At 34.9% G+C, this 14,577-nt stretch overlaps 1 protein-coding gene across 3 annotated transcripts in view; it reads right to left on the bottom strand.

The window, feature by feature from the left end:
* LOC150109810 (filamin A-interacting protein 1-like) overlaps window positions 1-14,577 on the bottom strand; it is a 238,930-nt gene that overhangs the window by 69,153 nt on the left and 155,200 nt on the right. For 2 of the 3 annotated variants that reach the window (XM_090396745.1, XM_090396754.1), the window contains exon 6: window positions 8,005-9,235. In XM_090396745.1, coding sequence (XP_090252871.1) covers window positions 8,005-9,235 — 1,231 coding nt within the window. The remainder of the gene's footprint in view (window positions 1-8,004; window positions 9,236-14,577) is intronic. The other variant, XM_090396762.1, reaches the window with a different exon arrangement.

Below are 14,577 nucleotides of genomic sequence, written 5' to 3'. Positions count from 1 at the left end.
GGTATTAGAAAAGTTGGAGGACTAGGATTCAGAAGTGGGTTGATAATAGCAGTAATCTTTCTGATGGTCAGCATGGATCTGTTACAGGGAGGTCATGTTTCAGCAATCTGCTTACATATTACAATAAAGTGATAAACTCACTCAAAGGAGATGCATATACAGTGGTGTACTTGGATTTTTCAAAGGCCTTTGATAAACTGCCACATGACAAATTGAAATAGACAGGATTAAATAACAGACTAGTAGGTTGAATAGCTGATTGGCTGTCAGACAGGTACCATTAGGTTCTATATGGAGGAGTGGTATCCCAAAAGAGGAAGGTCATTAGTGGATTGCCATTGGAACCATCACTGTTTAACTTGTACATTAATGACAGTGGGATCAGCTAAGCTGGAGATGTGTAGCTGTTCACCAATGATGCAAAGATGGAAAGGGCTATAAGAAGTAGAGCAGATGCTGTGGCCATGCAGGAAGATCTGAATGGAGCTATCAGTTTAATGTTGCAAAGGGCAAGGTCTGGAAATTTGGTAGGCAAGATTGGGATGCTAAGTATACAATTAATGAAAAAATTTTGAAGGAGGTGGAGAAGAGAGATCTGGTAATGATGGTGGACAGAGATGAAGTTTAGAGTAACTGCTAAAGTTGCAAGAACACCCCCAACAGATTATGGCAATAATGAGGATGCCATTGACATGAAGAAGCAAAGAGGTTATGGTTCCCCTGTATGATCAGGCAACACATGGACTGCTATGCAAATATTTGGTCATTTGTTGTTTTAAGGATACTTGCGACATAAGACTGAATGATATAATCACGTAATCACAAGAAAGATATTTATTTAACCAAATATTTCGGTCTGGAAATAGCAGACCATCGTCGGTGGTATTACAAGAACAGTTTAAAAAAAAAAAATATATACAAGCTAGAATACTAACAATAGATCGTTGAAATTAGAACATGCCGCGTGATGTTATATCACTAAGTATGAAACGAAATATTTTGAAGTAGAAACATGATTGAATTTGCTATAAAAAAAAAAAAAAAAAAAAAAAAAAAAAAAAAAAAAAAAAAAAAAAAATTAATGAGTAATCTTGATTAGGCTTTCCCAGATTTTTGATATAGATATGCAGTCATTACGATTCAGGTTGGGATGATGGAGCAAGGCCTCCACGCTTTCCTTGAACAAACGTTCGAACCTATAACGGGATCTATGTAAGAGGCGAGTTTTGGACCAAAGTTTCAATCATGTTTCTACTTCAAAATATTTCGTTTCATACTTAGTGATATAACATCACGCGGCATGTTCTAATTTCAACGATCTATTGTTAGTATTCTAGCTTGTATATATATTTTTTTTTTTAAACTGTTCTTGTAATACCACCGACGATGGTCTGCTATTTCCAGACCGAAATATTTGATTAAATAAATATCTTTCTTGTGATTACGTGATTATATCATTTATTTGGTCATTTGGTTTTCAGGGGGGTAAGGATGTATTGAGTGGAGAAGGTCAGAGGAGGTTTACTAAGTTAGTGTAAGGTCTATGGAATGTCAGATACGAGGTGATATCTCAGTCATATCCTCTCTTCTTCTATTCACAAGGTGAATAGAAGAAGAGAGGATATGACTGAGACATAAGTTGGTGAGCAGTTGTTACCAGATTAATATGGAGAAGAGCCATCCATGAAAGCTGTAGAAGGGTGTGAGCAGAAGAGTGCGATTAGCAGGTTCTTTGCATGGAGAGTGATTGGTAAGTGGAATGCACTGCCTGAAAGTGTGGCGAGTGCAGAAATTGTGAATGGGTTCAAGTCAGGGCTCGAGCTTTTGGCATAATAGAGTGTACAGGCACAATGAGTCCTTTGATTCCATGGAGGTTAGATAATAAAAATAATAAAGCAACTATTTCCTTCTGTGGTATGTTGCTTTTAGATGATTTAGATTTGGCTAGAATACTTGCTATGTCTAAACGAACATTGGTTGCTGAAGGTGGAAGACTGTAGATGCTCCATTCTAAGTTCATTATAATTTCTAGTTTTGGAACTTGCTTCAATGCAATGGCAAAGCTATGACCTTGAGTGAGAGCATTTGTGGCGTCTTACACAAGTGACTGTAATGATAAATTTATAACCACATGATTTCTAAAAAGTTGCAGTCAGCATAGTATGTTGGCAGTGTTGGAGGATTTCAAATTTCTTCAGGTGCCTGCTTTTAATCTTTATGAATTATTTTTTTAGCTGACACTTAGGAGATGCGACATAGGATAGTCCACAGTTCAGGATTTAAAACATTAAATAGTTCTTCATGCATAAATACAATGTGCCATAGCCAAATTGAACTTTTTCTTGGATTTGAGAAAAGTAGGAATTGTTGGTATCACAGCATCATTTTAGGAGGTTAACCTGTTTAACCGTCCAGTTAGTGAATTGCTACAATTTGTATAGAATATCATCCCTGTGGATGATCACCAATGTAGTTGACAGACTTACGTGATTTAGTTTTGTTTGGCATTGTAATACCATTAAAATAAGTTATGAACAATGTTCAACACACACAAGTCTGTCTTTATATGTGACTGAAATGTAATTCAGAGTGATGGAGTATATACTAAAGAATGCTGGTATCAGTTAATTATTTTTTTTAGCTGACACTTAGGAGATGCGACATAGGATAGTCCACAGTTCAGGATTTAAAACATTAAATAGTTCTTCATGCATAAATACAATGTGCCATAGCCAAATTGAACTTTTTCTTGGATTTGAGAAAAGTAGGAATTGTTGGTATCACAGCATCATTTTAGGAAGGCTAACCTGTTTAACCGTCCAGTTAGTGAATTGCTACAATTTGTATAGAATATCATCCCTGTGGATGATCACCAATGTAGTTGACAGACTTACGTGATTTAGTTTTGTTTGGCATTGTAATACCATTAAAATAAGTTATGAACAATGTTCAACACACACAAGTCTGTCTTTATATGTGACTGAAATGTAATTCAGAGTGATGGAGTATATACTAAAGAATGCTGGTATCAGTTAATTACAAGAGTTTTATATCTAACAAAACAAATAATGAAACAGAAAAATTTCCATTTTCAGTCACGAGAAAAATTGCATATCAGCAGTGCTATTTACTGACCAATTCCAGAGACAGACCACCTTTGCCAGATGAGACCAGCAGAACAAGGTTTATCATGTTAATGATCACTAATTGGATGCTCTATATAAAGAGCATAGAAAATACACAACCTAAACAACAAGCAAGAATGAAGGAACTTTTTTTTTATCTAATTTGAGAATTTGTGACCCCCCCACTTAGTCCTCAACTTACAGCATATGCAACTTACAACCACTTATACTTATGATGGACATCCCACTACTTCACTCCTCCAACTCAGAAACAAGGTGTAATTGCCGTCTTCAAGGTAGCAATAACTTAAGAATGAATATAATATCTTGCAAATGCAGTATGAATTGAGGTTGCAGCAGAGCATATAATTGGCATTCAGAAATATATGTTCATACATTCACAGGATTCAACAAAGACAATCTATATAGAGGAGATTGGTAACAATGTATACTGTACTGCTGCTAGGTAAAGAGTTTGAGATTGACAATAAAGATGTACAACGGTTGGTAGAAGAGTCCTCAGACAAAGACCTTATAGAGTTAATAAAAGTTGCAGAAAAAGAGATTAAAAAGCAGGATAGGAAGTGGAATCCAAGTCACCAAAAAGTTTGCATTAAAAAACTGGGACGATGTTGCTTTTGTTAATAAGGCAATTTGGTTGTTTAAGGAAATGGATTCATTCCAACATGGGGAGATCTAGCAAAGCAGAACGATACAAGCTGCAATTGATTGCTACAGAAAAATTTATGCAGAATGATGCAAAATTTATACTTTATGCCTAATTTGGTCTATAGAGAAAGTCCAAGAAGACGAAGTTAGACGTCGTGTACAAATTGTTCAAGAAGCAAACTCCTGTTGCCATGACATCCTCCAAAGACGAACCTAGACCTTCAATAAATTATGGATCTGATGAACCATCCTTAGAATGCTTTGTTGCAATTTCTGAATTTGAAGACTGAATTTGATGACCAAGACTCCCCTCTTCCCCTATAATGTACAAATCACAACAAAATTTCTGTATACAGTACTATAACAAAACAAGTGAATTGTGCACTTACAGTAAAATATTTAGCTAGAAATATGTGAAACAAGAACAATTCTTCAGAGCTGCTACTTATTAATTGTTCTTGTTTCACGTGTTTCTAGCTAAATATTTTTTGTAAGTGCACAATTCCCTTGTTTTGTTATAGTATAGTACTGTATACAGAAATTTTGTTGTGATTTGTATATTATATTATTTCACTAAAAACAGTGGGCAATCATATATATATATATATATATATATATATATATATATCAGTGGCATCGCGTGTCCATTTCGGTCAGGTGTGCTATCGTGGCTTATGCAACCCGTGCTACAAAATTCACGTCAGCTTGACCATATGATTGCATTTTTTTTTTAATCAATCTATGAAAGTTTTAAGAGTGTATTGCACATCAGCGCTCATCTTAATTGGTCTAATGCAATTAATTAGGATAACTTTGAATGCTGTAAATCAATTCATTGTAACCAAATCTGTGCAGAGTGCGGGACAATGTGTTTATTTTAAGATATTGCATATTAGAAAATAATAATAATGTGGAATGATATATTTGGTTGATATATTTGAATTACGCAAAAGGTATAAAATTTGGAAGAGGAGCACGAGGCTAACCACCTTCGACTACAATACTGTTTCCCATTGTAAATATGGGAAAAAAAAGTTATAAATTATCTAAAATTATATATTAAAAACATCTATATTAATATAAAAACTCGCCTACCATGTCAGTTCACACTTCACGCAAGCAAAACAGATGAAACACAGAAAGCAAAAACAGCAACTCATAACAAATGACAACATTTAATTGGATTGGTTAACACAATAACCAATCACACCCTCCAGGTACTACTGTCTCATAACTCACCTTTTGAGCAGTATAAAACTACTAGAATGCTAAGAATTTGACCCAATGCACCATCTGTACCTCTTTTCAAAGGGCTCAAAGTATATAAATTTTGAACACACACACCTGGGCTAGTAACAAAAATGTGATGCAATGTTTACGAGTCGAAAAGTGTCCTCTCCATGAAGCATTAGTATACGTGTTTACTTTTAGGAATTACACGAAGTCTGGAAACGATTAGGGGAGTCTTTAATGGGAATAAATGCAAAAATATAATATCGGTGATATTGTTATTTGATGGATGAGCACTGCACACCTAGCACATCCTGAATATTCACCCCTGATATCTATATTTTTATGTTACTTCCATCCATGAGGGTGGTTCCAAACCTATAGTACATTTTGTACCATGTGGGCTAGGGATATTTTCTTCTATTTTTATCAATTTTATATATATTTTTTTGTTCTATTTTTTATATAGTCTGAAAACCCTGCTCTAGAGACCAAACATGGAACTTCTGCAGTGATTTCAGGCCTCCAATAAGTGGGGGAGGTGATCTCACACTGGGTGATAAAATTCATCTCCCACCTGAAAACAATCACAAGCATTCATGCCGGTGGCAGGATTCAAACCTGCAATCTGTTGGTTGGAGAGCAGGAATGCTAACAACTCAGCCAACCAGTAGAGCATATGTTGATGACTTCACAATTTACTGTAATGAAGATAATTAAAAGACAATTTCAATTTCAATCAATTGAATCACTTCATGGGTTCAGGTTTTCAACAGAAAAAAAGTGTGCATACATTTCTGCTGAAAATGAACTCTTTACCATGCCCTAGAGTTAAGAATTGGATGATATTATTTCAGTAGCAAGAGAATCCAAGTTCTTAGGACTCATTTTTGAGTCCTAAGAAATTGGATTTCAGAAAGTATACTACATTCTGCATGCACACATATTCATCAACTAAGAGAAAAGTGCAAAAGAGAGCATCAAATATCCTTTGTATTCGCTCCACAACTGAATGTAGCACAAATCAATCTTCCTTGCTTCCCCTTTATCATGCACTTGTTTGTTCAAAACTGGAGTATGGGTCCCAAGTTCTGCGACAGAGAATATCCTGCAATGGATGGATCTTATCCATCATCAAGATATATGAATAAGGCAACTAGTGCATTTCACACACCATCTATTCAAAGTCTTTATGCTGAAGCAAATGAACTTGCACTATCATTTTGATAGAAACAACTGTCTTAACTATATCCTAAAAAACAGCCTCCTCCAGAATATCCTGCATGAACTTTTAGTTATTGTCTAAGTTGAGAAGCTAACTAAAACACACATTGGACTGCCCTTACGACCCTTTGGTATATGTGTGAAAGAAATTATTTTTATTTTTCTTTATTTTTAAATTATTTTTTATTCTTCTGATTTCATCATTATCACCATGTTCACCATTATCAACAGTCATTCCAGGAACAAATTCTCAGGTGGCTCATCCAAATCCATTTAAATGCAGTCTATTACACTCTTATACAATCAATTCTATCTATCTATCTATCCCTTAAACCTATTCTGCGCATTTAAAATTGCATTTCTTTCTCCACACAACTCTGCCAAAATACTATTCATGAGTTCTGCTCACAATCACAACTTATCACTGTGACCAGGCCAATATAATGATTATCTTTCCTACAACACTATCATCATATTAAAAGCATCAATCACCATGTTCATCATCACTCTTGGATCACTCTCTCATTTATCATATCATTAATGGAATTACCACACAGTATCACTTGAGCCATTCATTACCTCTTCACCCCCCCCCACTATCTTTCACCACTATTTCATACCTATATCTACCAAAATCTCATTCTACATATGCCTCACCTTATTTCTTATTTAACCAACTCATTTTTCAAGCGCCTTGCACTCTATTTATTACACACTCACTCACTCTTTTGCATCCAGCAGTTGTACTCTCTTTTGCATTGACAATTAAAATGACATTTGTTTCATCAGTAATATCTATTTAATTGGTTAAGAAAAAAAATGAGGGAAAAAATGAAATTCTAGATGCTATGTCAGATGCACAATATCCACAGATGTATTGCTAGAAATAGCACATAGAAGATTTTTTTTTTAATGTTGTTGTGCCTATACATAAGAGATTGGCTGGTCAATCTGTAGTACGTCCGTTCCATGTATGGAAAGAGAATTAGAAAATGAGGAACTTGTTCCCATTAGATTTGAAGGCCTATGCATTGTATTCCTTGGGAAACACAAAGAGATTTAGAAGTCTAAAATGCAACAATGAAAAAAAACTAATTTTTGCTTAACTTGAAATGTTAAAACAGATGCAGTCAAGCAATCTAGCATCAAAAAAAAATAATTTTTAGAATATAATGATTGGGAGTATAGTTTTCAAACAAATAACTGGCATGGACACGTCTCAACATTTTTAGAGAAGCTCAATCAAACATGTGAAAAAAAAAAGTCTCATCCATTTTGCCATTAGCAACAAGAGGCTCTAGGGCTTGCTACAGACAAGCAAATTGTCTTCATAGAAACTTAAAAAGACAGAGTCTGCTAATTCATGCAAGGGGTGACTAATCTCTATCTGCAACATAGACTGTTATGACTGTCAACTATGTGTTTTCTCTGGTTACTCTATCTTATGGAATGCAAAACCAGAGTTCAGGAGATTTTATAATTTTATGGAAAGGTGATTATAAAACCTTTATAATGGAACCTGGATATTTCCAACCAAAGACTATTATCCTTACTGAATGAGTTAGAGGGCAGCCCCCCCCCCTTCTCTTGGTGATGAATGCAGTTTCTCTAGTTGTTTTATAACAAATATAATTAATATGACTGAGGTATCCAAATGTTAGAAGACTAAGTGATTAAAAAATTCAACTTGGCCAAAAGCTGCTAATATTCTCATTATTTTTAAAAGAAGGAACAGAATAAAACTGCCATAGTTTACCTGCAACCATGGATACCAATAACTGCTGAAAGTCAGCCAGTTCCTGGCCCAGCATTTCCATGCCTGGCAAGGTGTCAGTGGCAGTGGTGGTAGCAGTAGCAGTGACAGAGGTGTCTGAGTGAGATCCCTCAGATATCGCACCCACCTGGGAATCCTCCCTACTTGATCGATCATCTAATGGTTGTGGGCTATGACCCACTGGTTCACTGCTACCAGCCTTTGGCATCACATGAGACACTGAATGAACAGTCTTCTGGGGTTTATGTTCTGATACCACATCTGATGAAAAATCACTTCGTGGTGGCACTGGAGGTCGTGGTCCTAGATCCTTCCTATGCAAAGCTTGAGGCGGTAACACAGGCTTGTTAGGTGGAACAGGTGGAGGTGTTCCCCGCCCAACAGGGGGTGGTTTCTTAAATGCTGATAATGGGGATGACACATTCACTACTAGTTTACCACCTTGTGCTGTAGAAAATACCTTAGTTCCCATAATAGGTTTCGGTTGTTCCTCTTGATGAATTCCATCAGTCCTATCCACAATTGCATTTTCTGTCACAGAAGTTATAGCTGAAATACTTTCAGTTTGCTGGTGGCTAACTTTGGTTGAATCTTTAATTACAGATATTTGTGAGCTATCATCATCAGAAGTTGGAACATGAGATACAGGAGAGACCTTAGGAGATTTGTATGGCCCTTTAGGTGGTGATACTGTACCAACTCCTGTTGATGCAAGTATTGCCGCTGCTATTGGTTTTGCTGGAACAACAGTCTGCATCTTAGCTGGAATCTGAGGAATAAGTCCTGGAGGTTTTGCAGGTGTAGCAGGAGCTGGACCAGTCTTGGGACTTACAGCTCTAGCAACACCCCGAGGAGGACTAACTGTTGGTGAAACTGTTGGCACAACGCGAATGGCGGGAGGAGTTGAAACCATAGTTACGATTGTACTTCTGACACCTTCTCCCAAGTGAACAGCACTAGATATAGCTGTACGATCTGCACTTCCAAACTGCTTACGCACATTTTCAAGTTCTTCAAGTAACTTCTGATTTTCAAGGGTTAACTCATGATTTCTGGCCTCTAAAATGGCCATCTCTATTTTATACTGCTCTTTCTCAACTTCAAATTCACATAATTGACGTTCCATCTCAGCTTCCATTTGCAGTGATTTTTTACTTTCCTCCTCTAAACCCTCTACCATGTCAGATATGCGACTCTTTTCATCATTGAGTAACTGCAACACAAACAATGAATATTTATTAAAATGAAAGAGCATAAGATTCAAATGCCTAAAAATTTCATAAGATTTATTTAAAGTCATAATACTTATCATGTACAGATTATTTACATACAAAATATATATAACTTGTAAAGAGTGGTATATTTCACATCTCATTGAGGGAAACAAAGTGTGTATAAAATGTAATATATTTAGCTAACAACTCAATGTGATGTGTGCATATCTGAAGTTTTGGAAATGAGTAGGAGAATGAGAACCTCAATTAACATCTTCAACTTCTAACGAACAGTACTAGGACATATAGGACCTAGATACTAACCTAATAATGTTCTCTGAAAGAATATTTGGTTGTTATGGATAAAGCTGCCCAGACAGTAGGATAACTTATTTATGTCTGTTTTTCAGGATGAAAACCCTGCATTCCTCAGAAAGAAGTTAGTAAACTCTCACTCACTTCAGAAAATCCTATCATGCACTGTCATATTAATATTAATCATGTGTGCAATGTTTTTAAAAACAAATTATATAGGAGGGAAAGGGTCACTAAATAAAGTTCATTCTCTTGAATGTGCATTAATTAAGTTCATGTTAGAGAATTTATTAACAATTAGACAAAAAAAAAAAAAAAATGGGAAGATAAAGTTCAGAAGGGCATTCTTATATAGTAACATCATTCATTGCCATGGAAACTAGATCCAAGGATGCCATTGGCTTACATATTGTACTTACTTCAATTTATAACATATCAATTTTGTTTTGAAATGGTTTTGGCAAATTTTGTTATAAAAGTGGTCCTAATGGAAGTTCTGTAAAAATTCATTAAAAACAGTTAATCAAAAGACAGTTTACTGAATGGCAATTCTTTGAACAATAATTATAATAATAATAAAAAAGCAATTCATTGAACAATAATTCAACGACAATTCGTTGCAAATGCAACTGATCAAAAAAACAATTCACTGATAACTTCTTTTCATAATTCATTGAAAGAGTAATTTTCTTGCAAAATATTATCTAAAAGTGTTCAATAATAATAACTAAATGTTAATGAAGATGCAAACAACATATTATGTAAGGCCATCAAGATGTAATAATTATTTTGTTGCATTTTAGAACATTATTTTGTATATGAGCATATTGCTTCATTGCGTAGATGATTTATCTTTAGATAAAATTTCATTCTACCTAATTTTTCCACAGCCATGGTCTGACTGAAATCAAAATTAACAAATTTTTATATAGATCCTAACTAATAAAATTTCATTAAATGGAATTATATCATTTTGAAACTTCTTTACCAAACTTTTTTCCAATAAATGAGTCAGTTGGAATTAAAACTAAACTCTGCAGATAACGTCTTAAGTTTCACAAATATCAAAGTTCATTGAATTCCACTAAACCAGAGAGTTATTGTAATATATAATTTCAACACATTATCCCTTTGTTACCCTGAATATAGTTGAACTGAAAACTGAAATGGTTTGACAAATTTTTGTAAAAGTTTCAAATACCAAATACGAGTGAAATTCATCTATAAACATCATCTACTAATAATAATGGAGCATCCATAGTTCAGTAAACGTAAATGAAACCCTTTGGTTAAAGACCACAGTTGGAATTCTGCCTATGATGATGATGCAAAGAACCTTTACAGTCCTCTTCAACCTGAAGGTGAGTTAGCTGGTCTCATATGGGAGTGGCAGGGTTTCCCCTACTGGAAACACTTATTGGAGAAGGAAGACGATGGGAAATCTATAATTACTCTGAAGTAACGTAACATTGCTACCCCACCAACCATTCAGTTGAGGAGAGAGGAAGAATAATTAGTAGTAGTATCTTTAATTAGGAATGTAAATAATCTATGCAATGAAGCATCAGGCTGATATGCTGTTGTTAGTGAATGAGCCATCCAGATTGATTATTATTATGCATTATACTGCAATCTGCAAAATGCTGATATTTTGATGTGAAAAGTACAAAGATAAATTGGCAAACGTGCCTTAATGATAATTCCTTGTAAATTTTGTAGGCACAATGTGTTTGCGATCACTTGCAAGGTTACAAAACAAAAGAGTGCAGCTTTTCACAATAATTTTTTTCCATATTAGTATGATGAAATATGCTATAATTAAAATGTGTGTGCTGTATTGTGATGTAAAATGCATCTCTTATTGTGGGTTGCAATAATAACAGTTTGAAAAACAATTGATCTTCTATGAAGATTTTAAATCATGTTTCACTTATTTACTCCTGCATCAGGCCTGTTTTAGCTATTCTTCAAGTACAGGAGTGTCCTTATCTTTCCAAACATCCTGATTGCAGTTGGTAAGGTAAATTAAGCTAAGTATACTGATGAACATGCATGTGGGTGTATTTCTGAGATTGAGGAGGTGATCAGTGTAGTTTATTAGTAAAGAAATAGAAAAACTTGAAGGGGAAAAAAAAAACTTTTTTTTTTTAATCATGTTCATCTGTTGCTATATTCAGATCAGCAGAACTTGGAAGATCACATTCAAACTTTTCAAGACTGCAAATAGCACCAGACCACAGATTGAAAACACTGCACTAAAGGAAAACATGAATGTGTTGAGTTGTTCTGAGTTACAGCTGAAGCAATTAATCATAATTAACTGTTTTCTTCTAACCAGCATGTTTTCTAGCATGAAAAATCAAAGTTTCAAGGATGAAGAACCCTTCCATTCCCATACAAGACAAGCCAGCTCACCTTCAGATGAACAGCCCTGATAAAGACTTTTAGTATCCTAGATAAAAGCAAGATGCTGAAGTTTTTGAGCAATTTCTTTAAATGAGATGAAGGATTTTTCTTCTCTCAGTCTCTGCAGTTTTGCAGAAAACAGGTTTAGAATGAAGGAGTGGTTTTTTTTTTTTCATGTATGCATTAGCGAATAAAACAAACAGAGTGCTTTATAGGTTGAGGAGAGAGGAAGAATAATCAGTAGTCAGTATCTTTAATTAGGAATGTAAATATTCTATGCAATAAAGCATCAGGTCGACATACTGTTGTTAGTGAATGAACCATTGCACCCACGTCTTTGTAGATGCGATGTTTTCTTCCAGTTCATTTTTTTTTCTCCCCTTTTTGAAGTTTGAGTTGATAATGTGATTTTATATCATTTGACTAGAAGTTTATTATAGTTTTCACACTAATGTCTTTCCATATGCAAATATCTGTTGTGAAAATATGCTTCAGCCAAAGCAACTAAGGTGTAGTATGCCAGTGTAGTATGTCTAATTGGGTGTGTTCTTACAGCCAGCTTAATTTTAATAGAAAAAAAAAAAAACATTACACATCCGAAAGGATTTCTGTGTTCATTGTGATATAGGTGATTCCAAGTAATGCATTATAACAAGGGCCATGATGTGGAATCTCAAGAGTTTGTAATTGGAATGCTTATAGCTTTCTAGCAGAAGTTGAGTGTGCCACAAAAAAATTCTGAAGCAGCTTCAATGCTGAAACCACGATTTTTTTTTTGCAAAAAAAAGCCAATAAATCATGATCACTCCACCATGAAGTGAAACTAAAATTATATATCTTTATAGTAACTTCAGTTTTTCTCACTGCAATTTCTTATAACTATGGAAAATAGTACATGTAATTATAGCTCATTAAAAACCTGGAACTAATTTCATCATTTCTGATTACATTTCTTTTTTAATTGTGGAAAGACAGCATGCTTTATGTTTCCGATGCTATAAACATTGATCTAATTTCAAGTTTTCTCTCCACATTATTGCATGAAGTCATTTTGAATATTGTGTATATGTGTGCATTCTCTGCAGTTAATGATGTCACAAGCAAAGTGTCCTTTTGTGATATGTGTCATTAGCTTGCCATCAGAAAAGGGAAAGGCCAGGTAAACATGCTTTGAACATTTTAAAACTACTTGCCTCAGAGAAAATATCTTTAAATCTAATGAAAAATTATTCTCGTCAACTGCAGGAGAAAAAAGTTCCTAGTTCATTTAAAATTATTATATAAGTAATAAAACTGGCATTTATAAGTAATGTAGTAAATAATATATAAAATAATAAGTAATATAGTAAATAATAATGTAGCAAAATAATACATTCTAATCTATCTTTAGGGTGCTTAAGGGTCAAAGCTGTATAATGGAGAGAAGACCTACACATAGCCTTTAAAGGAATGCAGAGCACCGACCAGGGCTTCTGACCTAATGTCCAATCCTCACCTTCTCGTGGTGCACCCTGTTGGGTATCTAACTGGATACTGAACGAACGAGGATGGGCTGGCAATTTGGGATTTAGCCGACCAAATTGTATTCTTATTGGTTAAACCAAAATAAAAAATGATGGTACAACATGACAAAATTTCATGCCGGATGGGGCGTCGCCCAGCTAATCACGGCCACCGCTGTTTTCGCCAGGGAACCAAGGCGAACAGCGAAAAGTCAGCTACTGGAATAAATCTGAAAACACACCCCAATTCAACATCACCAGAGTTAAAGATCGGTACTATCAACATAAGAAGCCTGAATGGCAAAGAAATGGAGCTAGCTGAGGAATTAGATAATTACCAGATCGACATAATAGGGGTGACTGAAACAAAAAAGACAAAACTGGTGAGATCTTTCTGAGCACTAAATACAAAATGTTATATTCAGGCAATGACGATCAAGGAAAAGAAGGAGTAGCCATAATATTTAACACAAAATACGAGGCTAATCTTCTTGAATGGCAGGCAGTTTCAAGCAGAGTAATGTGGGCAAATATGAGAATGGGGAACTGGACAATGAGACTTATTTGTGCCTATGGTCCCAGAGAAGGTTCTATTAAGGTAGAAGTGGAGGAATTTTTTGAGGCTTTAGAAAAAGCAACTGACACAATGAAAAAGGAAAAGTTGGTCCTTGTTGGGGATCTAAATAGCAGAGCAGGAAATGATTGTCAGACATACAAAAATATTTTTGGAAAATCTGGAGAAAAGAGCAAAGCTAATAATAATAATGGCAAATACCTGTTGGATTTCTGCTCAGGACATGGACTGGTTATTACTAACACCATGTTCCAACATAAAAATGTAAACAAATTCACATGGAGAGAAGAAGCATGGAATAAGAAAAGTCTCATCGACTATGTTATTGTTGATAGTGATGTTTTCTCCCTGGTGCAGGACACCAGGGAGAAAATAGTGATCGCTTCCAATTTGAAATTGGAAGCGATCACTATTTAGTCTTGAGCAGGATAATACTGAATTTCATATTGAAAAGAATAACATGTAAGAAAGTTTTAAAGCGAATAAAAGAATAAAATACACAAAGATTATTAAAGAAAAAATGAAAGAATTTAAGAACAGGAAC

Source organism: Typopeltis vanoorti, chromosome 1, assembly GCF_054136105.1.
Source record: "Typopeltis vanoorti isolate ZY-2024b chromosome 1, IOZ_Tvanoo_1.0, whole genome shotgun sequence".
In the NCBI taxonomy this organism is placed as follows: domain Eukaryota; kingdom Metazoa; phylum Arthropoda; class Arachnida; order Uropygi; family Thelyphonidae; genus Typopeltis; species Typopeltis vanoorti.
The sequence above is the reverse complement of the archived record's forward strand: the minus strand, read 5'-3'. Positions and strand labels throughout refer to the sequence as shown.